The sequence below is a fragment of the Doryrhamphus excisus genome, linkage group LG9 (assembly GCF_037039965.1).
Source record: "Doryrhamphus excisus strain RoL-2023G ecotype Guam linkage group LG9, RoL_Dexc_Guam_v1.1, whole genome shotgun sequence".
In the NCBI taxonomy this organism is placed as follows: Eukaryota; Metazoa; Chordata; class Actinopteri; order Syngnathiformes; family Syngnathidae; genus Doryrhamphus; species Doryrhamphus excisus.
Window position 1 is genome coordinate 20,940,009 of NC_136365.1, and position 21,014 is coordinate 20,961,022.

Consider the following 21,014-nt stretch of genomic DNA (forward strand, 5'->3'; position numbering starts at 1 on the left):
TTTCCGGGGTGTGTGTTTTACGTTGAAAGTGTTCCGTAATTGTCTTTATATTTGTCGCAATGCTAGCTAGTGCTTTGTACTTTTGCTAGCCTGGGTCGGGCATCGGGAATTCATTCTTAAATTAGCAATACTGTACATTAGAATATTCCTAAAAAAATTCAAAATAGCCTGAGGGATTTATACATGAACTAGATGCTAAAATGGGATTTACATCCTATCAGTGATGTTAAAAGTAAAATCTATAAAATACTTGTTAATGGCTTTCAACACAACCGGACCTTTAATAAGACGTTCGAAAAGTAGTAACAGCGGCAGAATGGCGCCTATCCGAAAGGGAATTTTTCCTTTTGCCCATCTGGTCTGCATAAACGTTAGCACATCAGAGGATCCTGAGGAGAAAGTATGTTTTCAAACGTAAATTATGTAAGGTTTTTTTGACAGCCTTGACAAACGACCTCAATGCCGGGACTCGGATACGCAGGTTTTCAGGCAAACTGTTCAACCGCTATTGTACACATCACATCTCGTCCTGTCGCATTGGAAGCAATTGGCGGCGTCTGATCAGTATTTGATACGTCACATCATCGTAAGTCACTGCACCCCCCCCCCCATACAAAAAGGACATAACCAACAGTCGTGGTTCGATAAATTAAGCATTCAAAAAACACCACTGATACATCAAAGAGTTTTCAGTTGGTACCGCAACACTACCCCCCCCCCCAATGCTTGCCATCCTTGGCTCCAGACCAATGCAGAGCTAAGAATCCAGTCCAGCCAGTGAAACCAGCTCTCCCATCAGCCATCAGATTTGCATTGTGTATAACTCTGGGTGTCATTTGGAACTAAAAGCAACTCAGACTCGCCCAACAAAGACCTGCTCGAAAAAAACAGCCACCAGTCCAGGGTGTACCCCGCCTCTTGCCTGAAGACAGCTGGGGTAGGCTCCAGCACCCCCGAGACCCTTGTGAGAATAAGTGGTAGAAAATGAATGAATGAAATAATAAAATATATATACGGAAATTTGATTTTTCCTGGCTGCACGGAGGTCGAGTGGTTAGCACGCAGGCCACACAGCTAAGATACCCGAGTTCGATTCCAACCTCGGCCATCTCTGTGTGGAGTTTGCATGTTTTCCCCGTGCATGCGTGGGTTTTCTCCCACATTCCAAAAAAAACATGCTAGGTTAATTAGCCACTCCAAATTGTCCATAGGTATGAATGTGAGTGTGAATGGTTGTTTGTCTATATGTGCCCTGTGATTGGCTGGCCACCAGTCCAGGGTGTACCCCGCCTCTTGCCTGAAGAAGACAGCTGGGATAGGCTCCATCTCGACTCCTCGTGAGAAAAAAGCGGGTAGAAAATGAATGAATGAATGAGTTCTCCTCCTATTTTGTGTGGAAGTGGTAACTTTTTGGCTTATTTTGTCTTTCCCCACCCTCGGCCATCTGTGTGTGGAGTTTGCATGTTCTCCCCGCGCATGCGTGGGTTTTCTCCGGGTACTCCGGTTTCCTCCCACATTCCAAAAAAACATGCTAGGTTAATTAGCCACTCCAAATTGTCCATAGGTATGAATGTGAGTGTGAATGGTTGTTTGTCTATATGTGCCCTGTGATTGGCTGGCCACCAGTCCAGGGTGTACCCCGCCTCTTGCCTGAAGAAGACAGCTGGGATAGGCTCCATCTCGACTCCTCGTGAGAAAAAAGCGGGTAGAAAATGAATGAATGAATGAGTTCTCCTCCTATTTTGTGTGGAAGTGGTAACTTTTTGGCTTATTTTGTCTTTCCCCACCCTCGGCCATCTGTGTGTGGAGTTTGCATGTTCTCCCCGCGCATGCGTGGGTTTTCTCCGGGTACTCCGGTTTCCTCCCACATTCCAAAAAAACATGCTAGGTTAATTAGCCATTCCAAATTGTCCATAGGTATGAATGTGAGTGTGAATGGTTGTTTGTCTATATGTGCCCTGTGATTGGCTGGCAACCAGTCCAGGGTGTAGAATGCTGGGATAGGCTCCAGCACCCCCTGCAACACTTATTATTAAAGAGTTTTTTGTTTTGTTTTTTGGTTCCTGTACATCTCCAGTGAAGGATGCCCAGTGTGTAGTAGTACCCCGCCTCTCGCCCGAAGACAGCTGGGATAGGCTCCAGCACCCTACACAACCCTCGTGAGGATAAGCAGTAGAAAATGAATGAATGGATATTATTAAAGAGTTTTTTTGTTTTTTTTTTATGCATATACATCTCCAGTGGAGGATGCCCACTGGGGTACATTATGGTCATCTCCATTTCTCCTACTTTAAATTGGCTTTCTTAGCCCAGGTTGATCAGGAAAAAGCACAAAAACGCTGCGTTGTTAAAAGTCCCGCCTACCCGGCAGTATATTTGTCCTTCATACAGTCACAAGTCCCTAAGCGCAAATGCACACATGCCCCCCCCCCCACACTCCCCACTCCCCCACGGCTAACTACGAGCTAAACTTAAAGGCTGTGGCACACAAACCAAGCGATTTCGCACGACTGTATGATCTTTGTCGTTGCAGTCGTCAGGTCGGGAGGCAACAGATGATACACAATCATGACCCATGTGACGTCTAAAATTAGCCCTTCTGGCCGACTGCCCGGCAAATGGGAAAACCACAATAGAGCACGCCATTAGCATGCGTGAGCATATGATGAAACACACGGTAAAACTTCATCGCATCAACACGGCGCATGTTGCGTTTTTGAGTCACCAGTCTCGATAGCAATCAATGCCACGTCATCAATAAACAATACGTGATTGTTTTGAATCCATTCATTCATTTGATTGATTTGACACTTTCTTGTTACTCTTCAATTACAATGTTTTCTTCCTGGTGATCATCTTTCCTGTTACCGTTTCCTCGAGCTGCCACTTGATCCTCGCTAGGCTTTTTTTTTTTTTTTTTTTAACCTGCCGGGTCAGTGTGTCACAAGCTGTCTAAGTACAGCGTGAACATCACCCTCGCCTGAATTAGCAGCATTTCAAGGGATGAGCGTTTACGGGTTTGAAGAAATAGCTTAGCGTTCAAATGTCACCGATGGAGCAGCAGCAGGAGATGTTTGATTTTTTTTTTTTTTTTTTTTTTTTTAAAGAGGTCAAGAGCAATAATTGTGAAAAATATGATGGGTTAAAATATGGCTATGTAGTGCATCATTATCGCTGACAGAAGTACGTGGAGTTGACTTTTTAATATGAGGCGACCATCTCAACAAACGGTATGTTTGCACACTTGAACCATTTGCGTTTTATTTTTCCAACAAGCATAGAGTAGATGAATGATGGCGCTAGCTGCAGGAGGAAAAAATGCTGTAGCTATGAACCCAACAAGGTCAAGTCACACTCAACATTTTCCAGCAGGAAGATGTTTTGACAAGATGCTATGCTGTGAAACTGCATATTTTGAAAGTATAATACTGGTATAGGGCTGCACGGCGGACGAGTGGTTAGCGCACAGACCTCACAGCTAGGAGACCAGGGTTCAATTCCACCCTCGGCCATCTCTGTGTGGAGTTTGCATGTGGGTTTTCTCCAAAAACATGCTAGGTTAATTAGCGACTCCAAATTGTGCAGAGGTATGAATGTGAGTGTGAATGGTTGTTTGTGTCCTGTGATTGGCTGGCCACCAGTCCAGGGTGTACCCCGCTTCTCGCCTGAAGACAGCTGGGATAGGCTCCAGCACCCCCGCTACCATTGTGAGGAAAAGCGGTAGAAAATGAATGAATAAATGAATGAACATCATAACAGGCTGCACGGCGTTCAAGTGGTTAGCGCGCAGACCTCACAGCTAGGAGACCCGGGTTCAATTCCACCCTCGGCCATCTCTGTGTGGAATTTGCATGTTCTCCCCGTGCATGCGCGGGTTTTCTCCGGGTACTCCGGTTTCCTCCCACATTCCAAAAACATGCTAGGTTAATTGGCCACTCCAAATTTTCCATAGGTATGAATGTGAGTGTGAATGGTTGTTTGCCCAAAGACAGCTGGGATAGGCTCCAGCACCCGTCTCCGATCCTAGCAAGGCTAAGCGGTAGAAAATGAATCAATGAATGAATACTGCTATATTGTCACGGTATCAAATTTTTCTGGTCAATATTTTTTTGTCGATAATCGATATTATTGACGGCAATTTTTTGAGACAATTTTTTCATGAATTACACAACATCAAAACCCCCGTACATCATATGAAAAGCAATAAACTTTAATTTCTACACAGTATTTAACATTGTCATAGGAATGTCAAGAGCTTTGATTTTAAATAAATAACATCATAACAAATGATGGCGTACTGACGTGCGCAGACAGCTGCAGAGTGAAACCTCTTGCCGTCCAACGTGTGTGCTAACACAAACAAACCCGCTTGCATGCACGTGTCAATTTATTGAAACCGTAAAATTATCGACTTGGTTTTTATTGATCGTTGAAAAAATGTAAACCTTACTATTAAATAACATTGTATAGTACCAGTATCATATATTCAAAGGGCTAAAGATGCGATGATAAATGCATTTTAAAGTTGCTAGAACTAGCACTGAATGACAAAAACATTAACCACGTCAAATCAATTGAGCGAATAAGTAATATTATAATATGATAATAAAATGATCAGCGTCATCATTTGTTTGTTTGGCAGTGCCGCTTGTCTAAAGAACTTCCACAGACTTATTTTGTTTTGAATGTGGAAACACTGTTTAAACGTGGGAATGAAGACTGACTCAATGGTTTAATTAAACATAAACGAGCGATTAATCATCCTGTCTTTTGTGTCAGGATGCGAGGGAAGAACCAATGAATGGCGATAGACTAAATGACTCATCCTGTCTGACGTGGAAATGAACAATATCAAGTGGATTGTGGGGCTTTTCCTCCTCTTTTTATGGTAATATTACATAAGGAATATTTTTTTTTTTTATTTCATATGAATGATTTTTTTTTGGGGGGGGAAATAGGCCACTTTCTTAAGTAAGTCAACAATCATTTATGAATATGTGATAGTGAAGCATATATATAGTGATATAATAACCGTACAGTGTTCATTCGCTCCATCGTGGTTTACCCTTTGCCGCCTTGCGGTTTAGTTTTTGCTAAATTTTTGTGTTTTTTAACAGCAAACCATGAAATAGAAAGTCTGTGCCAAATCCTTGTGGCTGTAGTGCGTCATTACGGAATCAATGAATCTTTGCTTCAAAGAAGAGGAGCAGAAAAACAACAATTTTTTTTTTTATGCAAAATTTTCATTTTTTTTTTTTACGCAAAATTTTCTTTTTTTTGTACGCAAAATTTTTCAACGCAAACGTTTCTTAGGACCGGTCGTAGGAGTGAAATACGTACGAGAAAGCTGGGATAGGCTCCAGCACCCCCGCAACCCTTGTGAGGATAAGCGGTAGAAAATGAATGAATGATGTTTTGCAAATTTGGAGTGGTCAGACCGGAGCAGGAGGGGATAGAAAAGAAAAAAAAAACGAAAACATACGGGGGAGTGCATTTTTAGACAAAATGTCTAAACAATGCTACAACGATGCTACTCCGGTTTCTTCCCACATTCCAAAAAACATGCTAGGTTAATTAGCGACTCCAAATTGTCCATAGGTATGAATGTGAGTGTGAATAGTTGTTTGCCCGAAGACAGCTGGGATAGGCTCCAGCACCCCCCGCGACCCTTGTGAGGATAAGCGGTAGAAAATGAATGAATGATGTTTTGTTGTTTTGCAAATTTGGAGTGGTCAGACCGGAGCAGGAGGGGATAGAAAAGAAAAAAAACAAAAACAGACGGGGGGAGTGCATTTTTAGACAAAATGTCTAAAAACAATGATGCCACAACGATGCTACTCCGGTTACCTCCCACATTCCAAAAACATGCTAGGTTAATTAGCGACTCCAAATTGTCCATAGGTATGAATGTGAGTGTGAATGGTTGTTTGTCTATATGTGCCCTGTGATTGGAAAAAGCGGTAAAAATTTAGCGGTAGAAAATGAATGAAGAGTTTGAACATGAAATTGAACAACATAACGTACCGATCAAGTTGATTTTTCAACAAACAATCCTGTTTTGTTCCAATAACAATAGCAGCCCTTATCTTTGTAATTGGACGCACTCCTTCCTTCGCGGGCGCTCCGTGTCACTGATACCATCAGACCGCTATGTCATCTTAATGCTGCGATCGATGTGACGTGACTATGAATTTTTTCCTTCAGTCATATCTTTCTATTCTTTCTACGGAGGCCGGACACACTTTTTAAGCTGGTGACGTCAAAGCACAGAAGGGTTAAAAGTGCAACTGCAGGACGACAACAAGGCCTGGCACCAAAGCGGGTCCGCTGTCGCCGGGCAGTATTTTTAGGGAGAGGGTTCAAGCGAGGACAGACGCCCCCACCCCCACCCCCCCAAACCAGCCAACAGCCCTCGCACTTTTACGGGGTGTCAGGTCCGGCCTGCATTGTGTGCTGCTTTTCAGTAAACTTCTTGCATGCTTTGTTATGTGCACATTAGTGCTAACGGCTCCAATAGCGCATCATCAAATACAATAAATTAAAAAACATTCATCCGTGAATCCATCCTCTGTATTATTAACAAATATAATATGACAAAAAAAAAAATACATGATTTCACGCAGAGTTCGACAAAGGAAAATGGCTGAATGTGGTGAAAGGAAATACAAAAATGACGAGAAAGCGCGGTTTTATACCGCCATGCTGCAAAAGTGACATTTTTAAAATGTGGTTATAATAGAAGGCAATCAGCCAATGTTTGGCCACAGAAAGCGTCCAGGGGGAATATCTGGCAGTACATTAAAATACAAATGCTAACCTTTGGCATAGCCAACTCCTCTACTATTTTTATATATATCATTTTGTGTCATTTGTAATAAATAATGAAGTATTCAAAATTATCAAAGCAGTATTGATTGACATTATTTTGAACAAGTCTGAAATTGTTTTGCGTCACTCCATAAAAATACAAATCAATTTTGTTGATGGTGGATGGACCTGGGGCAGACGGCAAACAGCCCCAAGTCTAAAACGAGCTACATTCACAAAAAAAATTTTCGCTCAGAACTTCCACGTCGCAACCTGTTTAGGTTCAGGGGGAGTATCTGGTAGTACATAAATACAAATACAAATACAAATGCTAACCTTTGGCATAGCCAAGTCCTCTACTATTTTTATATATATCATTTTGTGTCATTTGTAATGAATAATGAAGTATTCAAAATTATCAAAGCAGCATTGATTGACATCATTCTGAACAAGTCTGAAGTTGTTTTGCGTCACTCCATAAAAATAAAAATTAAAAAAACACAAATCAATTTTGTTGAAGGGAGATGGACCTGGGGCAAACGGCAAACAGCCCCAGGTCTAAAACGAGCTACAATCATGAACACATTTTTTCGCTCAGAACTTCCACGTCACCATCGTTCAACCTGTTTCGGTTCCTGGGGAGTATCTGGCAGTACATAAAAATACAAATGCTAACCTTTGGCATAGGCAACTGCTCTAAAATTTTTATATATATGATTTTGTGTCATTTGTAGTGAAAAATGAAGTATTCAAAATTATCAAGGCAGCATTGATTGACATGATTTTGAACAACTCTGAAGTTGTTTTGCGTCACTCCATAAAAATAAAAATTAAAAAAACACAAATCAATTTTGTTGAAGGGAGATGGACCTGGGGCAGACGGCAAATAGCCCCAGGTCTAAGACAAGCTACAGTCACAAAAAAATTTTTCATTTCAATTTGTACATTAAAAGTACAAACTTTCAAATGATTTCAAGCATTTGATGTTTTTTTCAAGATAATTATAAAATATTTTGTGATGTATGATAATAGTATTTTATGTGCGTGGACACACAAAGGTGTCCAAAGGGAGTATGTGGTACTACGTAGTAGAATACTAATGCCAAATAATCAGTTCTGTAACCGTACCTTTGTACCAACACATGAACGACAGACGCTAGTGACCAAATTATGATGATTCATTCATTTTTTTTGGATTATTTGGTTCTCCAGAAAAGCAGAGGAGTGGTACATCCATCTTTTCTGTGATTTCCATTCTAAAATAAAAATGTTTTTTTTCAGCCGCTTCAAATGCGAAAAGCCTCTCGACCAGACAGCCGACGAGTATGCTAACTATTCATGAATTCCAGGTGAACATTTCCACGAGGGGGAAAATAACCTCATTCTCATCACGGCGCCGGACTGGACCGCTCGCAGCGAGAGGCAAGTTTGAACCGAGGTGATTTATTCATGTCTTCGCCCTAACATGTAGAAGAAGACATTTTCCGCAGACTTGAAAGCGTCCGCTTCTATTCCGTTATTGACCTTCACAAAGACGACAACAACAATGTGAACTCTGTCGCAAATCGACCACTAATTGACTTTGTTACATATATTTATATAAGTATTTTTGCATAAGAGGCAAAAAGAGGTGATGATGCAACTGCACAATATAAGAGATCATGTTTGGTGCAGTAAAAAAATGAATGAATGAATGAATGACAAAAGGAAAAAATGTCCACGCACACATTTTGATATCAAAATGACAAAATTACACATACACATTTTGGTATCAAAAGGTGTTTTTTTTCATTTTTTTATTTAAAAAAAATTTTAATTACATTTTGATGTCAAAATGTGTATGTATTATTTTGTCATTTTGACATCAAAAAAATGTTTTTATATTTTGATGTAATTATCAAAAATTACAAAATGACACATACACATTTTGACATCAAAATGTCATTAAATTTTTTTCATTTTTAAAAAATTAAAAAATACACATTTTTTAAATTAAAAAAAAATTAAAACTACATATTTTTTTAAATAAAAAAAATTTAAAAATACACATTTTTTAAATTAAAAAAAATAAAAAAAATACATATTTTTTAAATTATTTTTTTTTTTAAATACACATTTAGATGTCAAAATGTGTATGTCATTTTGTAATTTTTGATAATTACATTAAAATGTAATTTAAAACATTTTTTTTAAATACACCAAAAGACAGCTGGGATAGGCTCCAGCACCCCCCGTGACTCTTGTGAGGATAAGCGGTAGAAAATGAATGAATGTCCTTTTCTGTCTTTTTATGTTGAGAACTGATATTTTGTAAAAAAAAAAAAAAGGTAGAAACAAAGTTTCTTTGTCGCAAATGGACCACTAATTGACTTTGTTACATATACCGTACTTTTTTTCCACTCGCTTGCCAACTCGACGTCCAGATAAAAATGATGCAATATTATTCCCCCGCTAATAAATCCTCCCTTTATGGGGATCATAATGTCCTAATCTTATCCGATCTGTTCCGAGAGCGACGTCAATTTATTCTAACGGCCGTTTCGGAGTTCTACTGAGAGGTCATTGTCATTTTTTTATGTAAGCTTTCTACATAAATCAGAACTGAACTGGCAGTAAAAAATACACATACAGTAGTACTGCTAGATTAGGTAACAAAAATTACTGCTAATTCTAAATCTAAGTCGGCATATTTACAAGCAGTTTTGAGCGATGACAAAGCATAAATGCGTGAATCTGGTGTTCCTCAGGGTTCTATGGTTAGCCCACTATTTATACAGTCGTAGGCTCGAACACAACGACGGAATGAGAGTCCTCTCGACATGACATAACACCCGCATAATCAAATGGGTCTTTTTAATGCAGGGGTCTCAAACACGCGGCCCGCGGGCCAAATGTGGCCCGCAGGACGCTAGTTTAGGCCCCCGCCTTGATATGAAAGTTTAATGTTAGTGCAAGTTTGATACGGATGCTGTATGGTATCATGTACCCAGAAAAAAATGATTACGTTTGATTAATGTTCATGTTAAAGGTTAAATAACTGTTAATAGTTATCCTCCCTATCCGTGTGGAAGTGGTAAGTTTTTGGCTATTTAAGTTTAAAGGAAATAACTTGGAGGCTACCGTTTAGGTCGCTAGCTCTCTAGTTTGCGAGTTAGCATGTGTCTCAAGACCCTGCAGTTGCGCAATATGTTGTAAATAAAAAGAGTATAAATGTGACTATAGTCGTGTTTTGTCATTTTTTTTTTTAAACCTGATGCGGCCCAGTCTCACCCAGACCCTAGCTCCAGTGGCCCCCCAAGTAAAGTGAGTTTGAGACCCCTGTTTTAATGCAAACGAGCGTCTTACGATACCCGATGTTTACCATCGAGAGACATTCTCAACATACATCCTTCAAATTCATGAAAAAAAATATCCCCAATTAGTAACACATAGTATAAATATATTGCAATATTACATGATACATGATATTCGCTGTCACATCCTTCCTTTCCAAAACAAGCCACCTCGTAAAGGCGAGAACCCATAATGCAACGGGAGCTCCTGTGCACGCTTCATGTTAAGATTTAATTGCAGATTTAGTATCCAGCGGCGTCTGAATTAATCCAATCATTTCCATCCATTCATTTAGCGGAGGAACATACAATTAAAGGCTGATTAGGGAGATCTCTGGAGTACGCCTTTTCATCCCCTTTGGAGAACATTGAGAGTTGCAGCGGGTCCGACGCGAGACGTTCGACTTGCTTAAAAAGTGGCGCTGCCTCTAGACTTTGGTCTTAATTTGAGAAAAATGCAATAAATCGCCATCGTTAGCGTTTTTAAACGGCGTGGGAGAACCTCAGAAGTCATGAAACACAAACATTTAAAGAATGGAGGGTTGTTTAGGACACAAAACTAGTGGTTAGCGCGCAGACCTCACAGCTAGGAGACCCGGGTTCAATCCCACCCTCGGCCATCTCTGTGTGGAGTTTGCATGTTTTCTCCGGGTACTCCGGTTTCCTCCCACATTCCAAAAACATGCTAGGTTAATTAGCCACTCCAAATTGTCCATAGGTATGAATGTGAGTGTGAATGGTTGTTTGTCTATATGTGCCCTGTGATTGGCTGGCCACCAGTCCAGGGTGTACCCCGCCTCTCGCTCAAAAGACAGCTGGGATAGGCTCCAGCACCCCCGCGACCCTCGTGAAGATAAGCGCATACACATTTTGACATCAAAATGTGTATTTTTACATTGTTTTTATTAAAAAAATGTTAAAATTACATTTTGATGTCAAAATGTGTATGTGTAATTTTGTCATTTTAACATCAAAATGTGTAAAAAAAATTTAAATTACATTTTGATGTAATTATCAAAAAAAAATTAATAAAAAAAATTACACATACACATTTTGATGTCAAAATGTGTAATTTTGTAATTTTTGATAATTACATCAAAATGTAATTAAAAAAATTATTAAATTTTTTTTAAATACACATTTTCTCACCCAAAAGACAGCTGGGATAGGCTCCAGCACCCCCGCGACCCTAAGGATAAGCGCTAGAAAATGAATAAATGAATGAATAATAATTGGGAAAAATATCACAAAAGGAAAAAATGTACACATACACATTTTGACATCAATATGTGTATTTTTACATTGTTTTTATTAATAAAATGTTAAAATTACATTTTGATGTCAAAATGTGTATGCGTAATTTTGTCATTTTAACATCAAAATGTGTAAAAAACATTTAAATTACATTTTGATGTAATTATCAAAAATTACAAAATTACACATACACATTTTGACATCAAAATGTGATTAATTTTTTTTTTTTAATTTTAAAAGAATTTAAAATACACATTTTTTAATTACAAAAAATTAAAATACACATACAATATACACTACATTTAGATGTCAAAATGTGTATGTAATTTTGTAATTTTTCATAATTACATCAAAATGTAATTAAAAAAAATTAATAATTTTTTTTTTTAAATACACATTTTCTCACCCAAAAGACAGCTGGGATAGGCTCCAGCACCCCCCGCGACCCTAAGGATAAGCGCTAGAAAATGAATAAATGAATGAATAATAATTGGGAAAAATATCACAAAAGGAAAAAATGTACACATACACATTTTGATGTCAAAATGACAAAATTACACATACACATTTTGACATCAATATGTGTATTTTTACATTGTTTTTATTTTAAAAAATGTAAAAATTACATTTTGATGTCAAAATGTGTATGTGTAATTTTGTCATTTTAACATCAAAATGTGTAAAAAAATTTAAATTACATTTTGATGTAATTATCAAAAATTACAAAATTACACATACACATTTTGACATCAAAATGTGATTAATTTTTTTTTTAATTTAAAAAAAAAATTAAAATACATTTTTTAATTACAAAAAATTAAAATACACATACAATATACACTACATTTAGATGTCAAAATGTGTATGTCATTTTGTAATTTTTCATAATTACATCAAAATGTAATTTAAAACATTTTTTTAAAATACATATTTTCTCGCCCAAAAGACAGCTTGAATAGGCTCCAGCACCCCCGCGACTCTCATGAGGATAAGCGGTAGAAAATGAATGAATGTCCTTTTCTTTCTATTTATATTGAGAACTGATATTTTGTTGAAAAAAAAAGGTAGAAACAAAGTTTTTTTTCCTGATGATTCCTGATTCCATGTTTATATAGCCCAAGAACAATTTTTGGGAAATTGTATTTTTGAATGAGTTAATCTGCATTTTTAACCGTTTGACACCGCCACAGATTATTTCTATTTACATGATTTCCAGTAAGGTGAAATTGTTTACTTCCTCTATTTTCCGCCTCATTGCAGCCAACAGGAATGTGTCATTTGCATAATACAACAAGAAAAAAAATCATTCCAATAAGAGAGGTTTTCCCTCGCTCTCTCTTGGGGATCTTCGGTTAAATAGTTTTTTTTTTTTTTTTACAAAGTCATCGGGAATGCTCAGATGAGCAGCCATCTTTAATTAAAACCATTTACAGAGGAAACGAATAGTGAGCGAGGGAAAAAAGAAAGGAGCCAAGGGATTTTACACTCTGTTATCCAAAGCTTTCCGCGGATCAAAGTTTGGACTTTTTTTTTTTGAATGATTGCATAACTTTTTTTTTTTGCCTATGAAATATTGGTACAGCTCAGTAGCTCGGGTGGATCTGTCCTCCCGGAAGCATGTAGGCCACCTCTGACTGACATCCTGTCTGACATGAGGGCTAAGCTGGATCTCATTAGGACTAAGGTGGCAGTGATCCTGTCCGCTTCGCTTTGGCTCCTGCCGCCGCCACCGCCACCGCCACCGCCGCTTTGCAAACGGGCGCTCGATCGGCCCTCGTTAGAAGCACTCACACACTCTCTGCGCTCCCTACGCCGTATCGAGCGTCTAGACGCGACACGTGTTTCACGGGTTACCGAATAAACACGCCAAACGGCGGACATAGTTAAATAAAAAAGCGACAGTGAGATAATCAGGTTCGGGGTGAGATGAGCCGTGAATACATGCGCTCGTCAGCCGCTTAATTAGGTACACCAGCACTGTCTAATGAGTATGAAAAGTTCTGCCGCAGTTTGGACTTTTACTAGTAAAGCAGAATATTCCAAAATGGACGCCGTGCTGCTTATTACGTAGCATAAATGTTGCAATCAACGCCATTATTGTGTTCCAACATTGGTTCTCTTGATGCTGTGTTGTGTTACATATTTGTTGATAATAAATGCTAAAAAAAAATAAATTAAATAAAATTAAAAAGATGGTAAATGCTAAAAAAAATAAAATTAAATAAAATTAAAAAGATGATAAATGCTAAAAAAATAAAATTAAATAAAATTAAAAAGATAATAAATGCTCAAAAAAATAAAATTAAATAAAATTAAAAAGATAATAAATGCTCAAAAAAATAAAATTAAATAAAATTAAAAAGATAATAAATGCTCAAAAAAATAAATTAAATAAAATTAAAAAGATAATAAATGCTCAAAAAAATAAAATTAAATTAAATTAAAAAGATAATAAATGCTCAAAAAAATAAAACTAAATAAAATTAAATAAAATTAAAAAGATAATAAATGCTCAAAAAAAATAAAATTAAATAAAATTAAAAAAGATAAAAAATACTCAAAAAAAGTTCCATGCACTCAAATCATTATGACAGCAGTTTTACAATTATCACCTTCTTTTTCTTTGGTTTTTTGTCAAAAAAAAACAACAACAACCGCTATTGTGTCTTTGTAAAAGTAATCATTCATGAAATAAATTTGTAACCGTCGAATACTTGCGTAATTTATCCCAAAATATTGTCTTCCCTCTCACTGATTTTCCTACGACATCCTCTTCAAGTATTAAACAATCAAGTGTACAGGATTTATTATTTATTCTTCTAATTCTTCTATTTATTCTTTATTTATTCTTCTAATTTGTAATTGTCATACTGTCTTGCACTGAAAATGTAAAATGACAATAAAAGGCATTCTGATTCTGATTCTGAACACTTTTTCCATTGTTGCGTATTTACAAACAAATAAATAAACGGTGACAGGAAGTAAAGAAACGGTGACGCACTTGGTCATCACACTGAAAATTTGAGATTTAAATGTCAAAATTGTTTTTTTTCCCGGAACCTTTTGTCTTAAAACTCATCTAATGACTCATATAAAATGCAAATTAAGTATTTAGTCATAAAATAAGTACATAAATTAGAGCATTGTTTTATGTAAATGCTACAGTTGAGATTTCAGGAAACTGTGACAAATACCAGAATATGGAGTTTTTTTGTCCTTTTAATATACAAATTGGTTATAAAATCGATTCAGTCAATCATTTTTATGTCTATTATCCTCACTTAGGTCGCGGGGGGGGGGGGCCTGGACCCTGGACTACCAGCCAATCACGAGGCACATCCAGACAAGCAAGCATTGACACCAATGGATGATTTACATCTACCGGTCAACCTAACATGCTTATATTTGGAAAGTGGGATGAACCAGGAAAAACCCACAAACACACCAGGAGAACATACAAACTCCACACGGAGATGTCCAATAGTGGCCCACATGTTAAACACTACCACACCGTGCGATGTAATGAAGATTTGTAACTGATTGTTTCTATGTAACTTTTTTTTTTTTTTTAGTGGAAAAGGCATTTTCCAAACAAATTTTCCAAAGTTTTCCACCGTATGCGGAACAATTTGTAATATATCTGTCAATTAAAAACGCATGACTTCAGAAGCGCACGTATAAAAAGCAATCAATCATCCTCCTCGTCCTTGCCATACGCCACCAATAAATAACCACACGGTGACGAAACGCTGTAAAAAGTGATGTTTGTTTTCCATCCCTGCTCCCTCCCCAAGTCTGAGAACCAACAGCCAAGCTGAAGTCAAATACGAAGCGACAAGCAAAGATGGCTGAGTTGAGTGATTACAAAGAAAAAAGGGTTTTAGAGAAAAATCCAATAAGGAAAAAGTTCTTATCTAATAAATTTCCATTTGTGGGGGGGGAATTCTGCACAACATCACACAGCCGGTCTGGACTTGTCATGGAATCAGGAGGGAGCGATGTAGATCATCAATGGACTTCCATGGAGTGTCCTTTAATTGGCAGGGAGTCCTACTTGCACTTAATAATCATTCATATAGATTGTACGTATGTATACATACGCACATATAGACAAACAACCATTCTTCGGGCGAGCCAGCCAATCACAGGGCACATATAGACAAATAACCAATTTTCGGGCAAGCCAGCCAATCACAGGGCGCATATAGGCAAACAACCATTCTTCGGGCGAGCCAGCCAATCACAGGGCACATTTTGACAAACAACCATTCTCGGGCGAGCCAGCCAATCACAGGGCACATATACACAAATAAGCATTCTTCGGGCGAGCCAGCCAATCACAGCACACATATAGACAAACAACCATTCTTCGGGCGAGCCAGCCAATCACAGAGCACATATAGACAAATAACCATTTTTCGGGCAAGCCAGCCAATCACAGGGCACATATAGACAAACAACCATTCTCAGGCAAGCCAGCCAATCACAGGGCACATATATGTAGACAAATAACCATTTTTCGGGCAAGCCAGCCAATCACAGGGCGCATATAGACAAACAACCATTCTTCGGGCGAGCCAGCCAATCACAGATCACATATAGACAAACAACCATTCACACTCACATTCATACCTATGGACAATTTGGAGTCGCTAATTAACCTAGCATGTTTTTGGAATGTGGGAGGAAACCGGAGTACCCGGAGAAAACCCACGCATGCACGGGGAGAACATGCAAATTCCACATAGAGATGGCCGAGGGTGGAAGTGAACCTCTTAGCTGTGAGGTTTGCGCGCTAACCACTCAACCACCGTGCAGCCTATATAATATTCATATATAATTCTATTCTATATTTTTGCCTTTGGCCTGTTTGAATAGTTCTAGCCTTGCGAATGCAACTGTTTATTTTGTCTGGCAACAAAAGCGCGTCATCCATCATTCATAATCTATGCTTGTTAAAAAACATATTTACACACCCCCCCCCCCCTCCACGTAAACAAACACTGCGACTGTGATAAGGGGTAAACTTTGCCTCTGTGGTACAGCAGAACGTCGCCTAATACAAGCAGAACTTCATGCGGTCGATTCCGTCTCAAAGCATAAATTCCGACTCCCGTAAGCGATGTGGATAAATAAAGAACCGCCCCTTTAAAAGATACAGGAAGTTCCTCATCATGAACACACAGCCAACCCACGCTTGAGGTCATCCAAACTAGAACCACATCCGACAAGCTCCTCACCTCGACATGCCGTCCGCGATGCAGTTCTGACCCGGGTATCCTTCACCTCGGCCCGACAGCGACCCCTGCGGCATGCCGGGCCGGGATTTCCACGACTCCATCAATGCGGCGACAGGCGAAATGAGATTTAACAAAGGGTTGGGTTGGTCCCGGAAGGACATTGTTCCTTGCGTTCCGATCTGGTAATGGAATGAGTGTCCGCCGGAATTAACTCCAACGATGGCCGACGTGGGGACGCCGTTGCTGTCTTGGTAGTAGCCGGCGTCGCTGGACTCCTGTTTTACGGTTTTAGACAGGACACTGTTGGAGAACACGTCGGACTCAAAGTTCCCGTTCATGGACACCGGGGGTCCTAAGATTCCGGACAGACTGTATTCGTCGATGTTATTCCTCAGGGATAAGTAGGTGGTCTCCGAAGCGGGGAAGAGACCAAGCGGCGGCGACTGATCGCTGTAGGACTGCTGATTCATGCAACTTTCGTTTTTGTTTGGTTCGTTCTTTATTTGCGTGATAACCGTTGTGCTAGCGGTGTTGCATTTGGAACCACCTAAGCACATGCTCCTAAAATCGGTTCCCGGTTCGTTCTTGATGTACTTCACCATTCCCATCTGGTCCAAGCCCACGTTGAAAACCTCCCCGTCTACCATCTCCACTTTAGGGAATTCAAAGGGTTTGAAGTCTGGCTCAGTAGTCAGACCAGCAGCTTCCGGACTATGCGAGTCATTCTGAACTAAACCCAGTTCACTGACAGGACTGGAGACCGGGAACCCGCCCGAAGAGGGGTTCTGCGGGCTACCGATAGCCATTGTAGCCCCTGTGGCCGGACTGGAGGCGGGCGGTCGGACTGTGCTGGTGGGGCTCGAGACGGATGACCTCACGTTACAGGAAGTGACGCAGGACGGCGGCGACCTCACACTACTCATACTCTGCGGGCTGGACATGGGCGACCTCATGACGCCGAGGGGGCTGGCGAGAGGGGGCGAGCCCACGGTGCTGGACTCGACAGGGCTACATGTGGCTGAATTTCTGCGTTTGATGCTAGCCAGGGTTTGCGCACAAGGCGTGTGGCTGACGGGACTGGTGACAGACGGCGGTCCGAAGCATGCGGGGGGACTGGTGGTGGAGGACACCATGTTGTTACCGCCCCCGGGGCTGGAAGAAGCCAGCACGGAAACAGAGCTCACCGGAGTCCCGGGTATGGACTCTCTGGGAGTGCTGGTTGGCTGCTGGAACTTGAAAGGTTTCATCTTGGGGTTGTTGGCCGGGTTCTCCTCCAGGAGCCGCCCACATACCGGGTACTGAATTTTCCTAGGGCTGGTGCTCCCCCCGTGCTGGCTGAAAGCAAAGTCCGCCTCCCTGGCAGCGTTCATGTAGAGCCCCATGGACTCTGCCACGGTTTTGGAAAGCTCCTTGGAGTCCATTTCCGGTTTGTGACCGTGCACGGAGTTGTTGAAGTGCGGTAGGGAAAACTGCTGGTTCTGGCCCGGATGAAGTGGCGGCTGCTCCGGCTTCTTGGCGTCTTTGGCGTCAGCGCTCGGACTCGCATTGACGATGTCCATTAGGATGTCACCGCCGCTTAGATTCGAATCTTCCGGCGTGAAGCAGAACTCCGTGGTGCCAGGAATCTGAGACCATTTGTTATCGGCGTTGCTTCCGTCGAAGAAACTTTGGTATCTTTTGGTCTCCATTGCTGGTTCATGGAGTCACCTTGTAAGGAGACGGATACAAATAAAGTTAGAAGACAAATAACCAATTCGGAGAAAGAGGTTTGATATCAATATGTGATTAATCAGAGATTATTCATTTTCTACTGCTTTTCCTCATGAGGGTCGCGGGGGTGCTGGAGCCTATCCCAGCAGTCTTCGGACGAGAGGCGGGGTACACCCTGGACTGGTGGCCAGCCAATCACAGGGCACATATAGACAAACAACCATTCACACTCACATTCATACCTATGGACAATTTGGAATTAACGCCAATTAACATAGCATGTTTTTTTTTTTTGGAATGTGGGAGGAATCCAGAGTACCCGGAAAAAACCCACGCATGCACGGGGAGAACATGCAAACTCCACACAGAGATGGCCGAGTGTGGAATTGAACCCTGGTCTCCTAGCTGTGAGGTCTGCACGCTAACATAATCAGAGATTAAATAAATGATATATTCAGGAAAATGCTGGTCAAACATAAATCTGGTCGGAATTCTGAATTCCGATTTTTTTTTTCCGTGTGACCGATGCCTATGACTACTTTTAGAAAGATTTTTCTATGGTTAGATCCTACATGGATCCAAGTTTTTGTTGTATTTTTAAAGTATTATCACGGGAGTGAAGTACCTCTTCATTCCCTTAACACTTAACTATTGCAGCTTGGGGATGAATGTGAGTGTGAATGGTTGTTTGTCTATATGTGCCCTGTGATTGGCTGGCTACCAGTCGGGGGCGTACCCCGCCTCTCGCCCGAAGACAGCTGGGATAGGCTCCAGCATAACCACGATCCAAGTGAATATAAGCATAGTAAATGGGTGCATGGAAACTAACGGCGCGACTCAGCTGATAGTGATACTACACATCCCAGAATGCACTGCATCAAATAAGCAAAAGCTCCTTCCTCATGGAAATGATACCCTGACCCACCCCTGGCAAAATGTAATAATTTGACATTCTACCCGTCAGTCAGCAAACCTTTAGCAATGATGCTAACTATTATTATGTTAACTGTATCTATGGGAGTATTGCTAATTCAAATACATTAAATAAGGACAATTGACTCACATTTTTATCCTCTTTATATGGGAAATGTAAAAAAATGTGATTTTTTTGAGTGTTCCAGTGGGTTTTCCACAGAGTATTGTGTAAATTCTAGCATGAATGCTAGGTTTTGGACAACACAAGTGTCAAGTTTATAAGAGCTGTATGAGCTTCCGCCATGAAGTACGGTGGCCTTGGAGGGTCAAAAATGTTCACTGTGCAATTTGATTTTTTTTATTTTTTCAGGGGGGGCGCTGCCTGTCATGAAGCGACAGGGTAACAGTTGACACGTTAACGTAAAAAAAAAACACAGGTCGTGTAATTACTCGTCCCGGTAAGAGTTAATGAGTCAAAGTGACGTCTCCAGCCCTTTAAATTCCACACCTCTGCCTCGCTTCTATTGGCCCATTGAAACCACCAAATCCCCCCCTCTTCCAGTTCCTGCCCCACTTAAGTATGACGCCTTTTGATTGGTCCTGGGGGCTTGTCAATCAATAGTTGCAGCCTCAGCCACAACAGTGCTGCGACACAAAGTTGGAACGGTTTGTTATGGTGGTTTTTTTAATTCTTATTTTGACTTGTGGTGCAAAAACACCGATAATATGTGAGGAAATTGATCATTTTAACAAGAGCCTGGGGCGTTTGTAGTCGCGCCATGAGTATACACACCCTGCGGTTATGTTTGAATAAAACCCACATTAGCATGTTGCATTTAAAGAAAAACAGAAAACTGAGCTGCCACTAAACTTCTTTATCATTCCCTTAAAATTAATTAGCTTAATGCTAGTCAGTTAGTTAGGAAGGACACTAAACTTAATGCAGACTTGTAAAAAAAATGGCTGACGAGATTAAAAAAAAAAGTTATTCTCCTTTAAATCAAGCGTTGCATGCAAAACATTTTTAAAAAATACAAAAAATGCGCATTTGTTCTTTCTGGCTTACCTTAATAAATACGACATTCGTGGGGAGGGGGTGCTGTCAGGTGCCTGTGTGCATCCACGGAACGCTGATAATGAAAATATAGCGGGTTGTTTTTTTTTATCAATGCGTCCGCTGCATAGTTGCGCCAGTTTGCGACAGTGCGCCTCTTCCTGGTAATCCTCAGCGGGGCTGCGAGCTGCTCCTGACGGGCTGACAGTCGGACGGTACCGCAGCTTGCGTTGGAGTGGAAGTGGAAGTGGAAGTGGAAGAAGTGGAGAGAGGAGGGTGGGCAGAAGCAGCGGGAGGGAGGAGGAGGAGGAGGAGGAGGAGGTGGGGTCTCGCGCTGTGACGTCACTTTCAACGACAACCTCTCAAAAGCTTATCATGATAATAAACATAATAAAGAAGAAGAATGGCGCTGAAGATATAAACAGACGACTTGCAAGTGAAGAGAAAGGTCAGTGTGTGTGCGCGCGCAACACAGCCCCGCCCACTCCGTGTCAGGAAGAAGGGGGCGGGGCTTAACAGGCAGGTAGACAGGAAGGGATCGGGCCATCGTCATCGTCATTCAATGAACGTACTATAAAACCTGTAAAAAAAATGAAAAAAAAACATTAATTCACAAATATAACAATGTTTATTGTATTAATGTTCAAGGTTTTTTATTATTATACTCACTTTATTTAAAAAAATCCATACACCATTGACATA

The 21,014-nt window shown here is 40.3% G+C and overlaps 1 protein-coding gene across 2 annotated transcripts in view; it reads right to left on the reverse strand.

The window, feature by feature from the left end:
- Window positions 1–20,755, reverse strand: part of nr3c2 (nuclear receptor subfamily 3, group C, member 2) — an 80,355-nt gene extending 59,600 nt beyond the window's left edge. For both annotated transcript variants that reach the window (XM_058088192.2, XM_078793615.1), the window contains exons 1-2: window positions 20,325–20,755; window positions 16,634–18,340 (exon numbers count right to left, since the gene is read on the reverse strand). In XM_058088192.2, the coding sequence (XP_057944175.2) occupies window positions 16,634–18,321 (1,688 nt within the window). In that variant the 5' untranslated portion in view covers window positions 18,322–18,340; window positions 20,325–20,755. The remainder of the gene's footprint in view (window positions 1–16,633; window positions 18,341–20,324) is intronic.
- Between the last annotated feature and the right edge of the window lie 259 nt (window positions 20,756–21,014).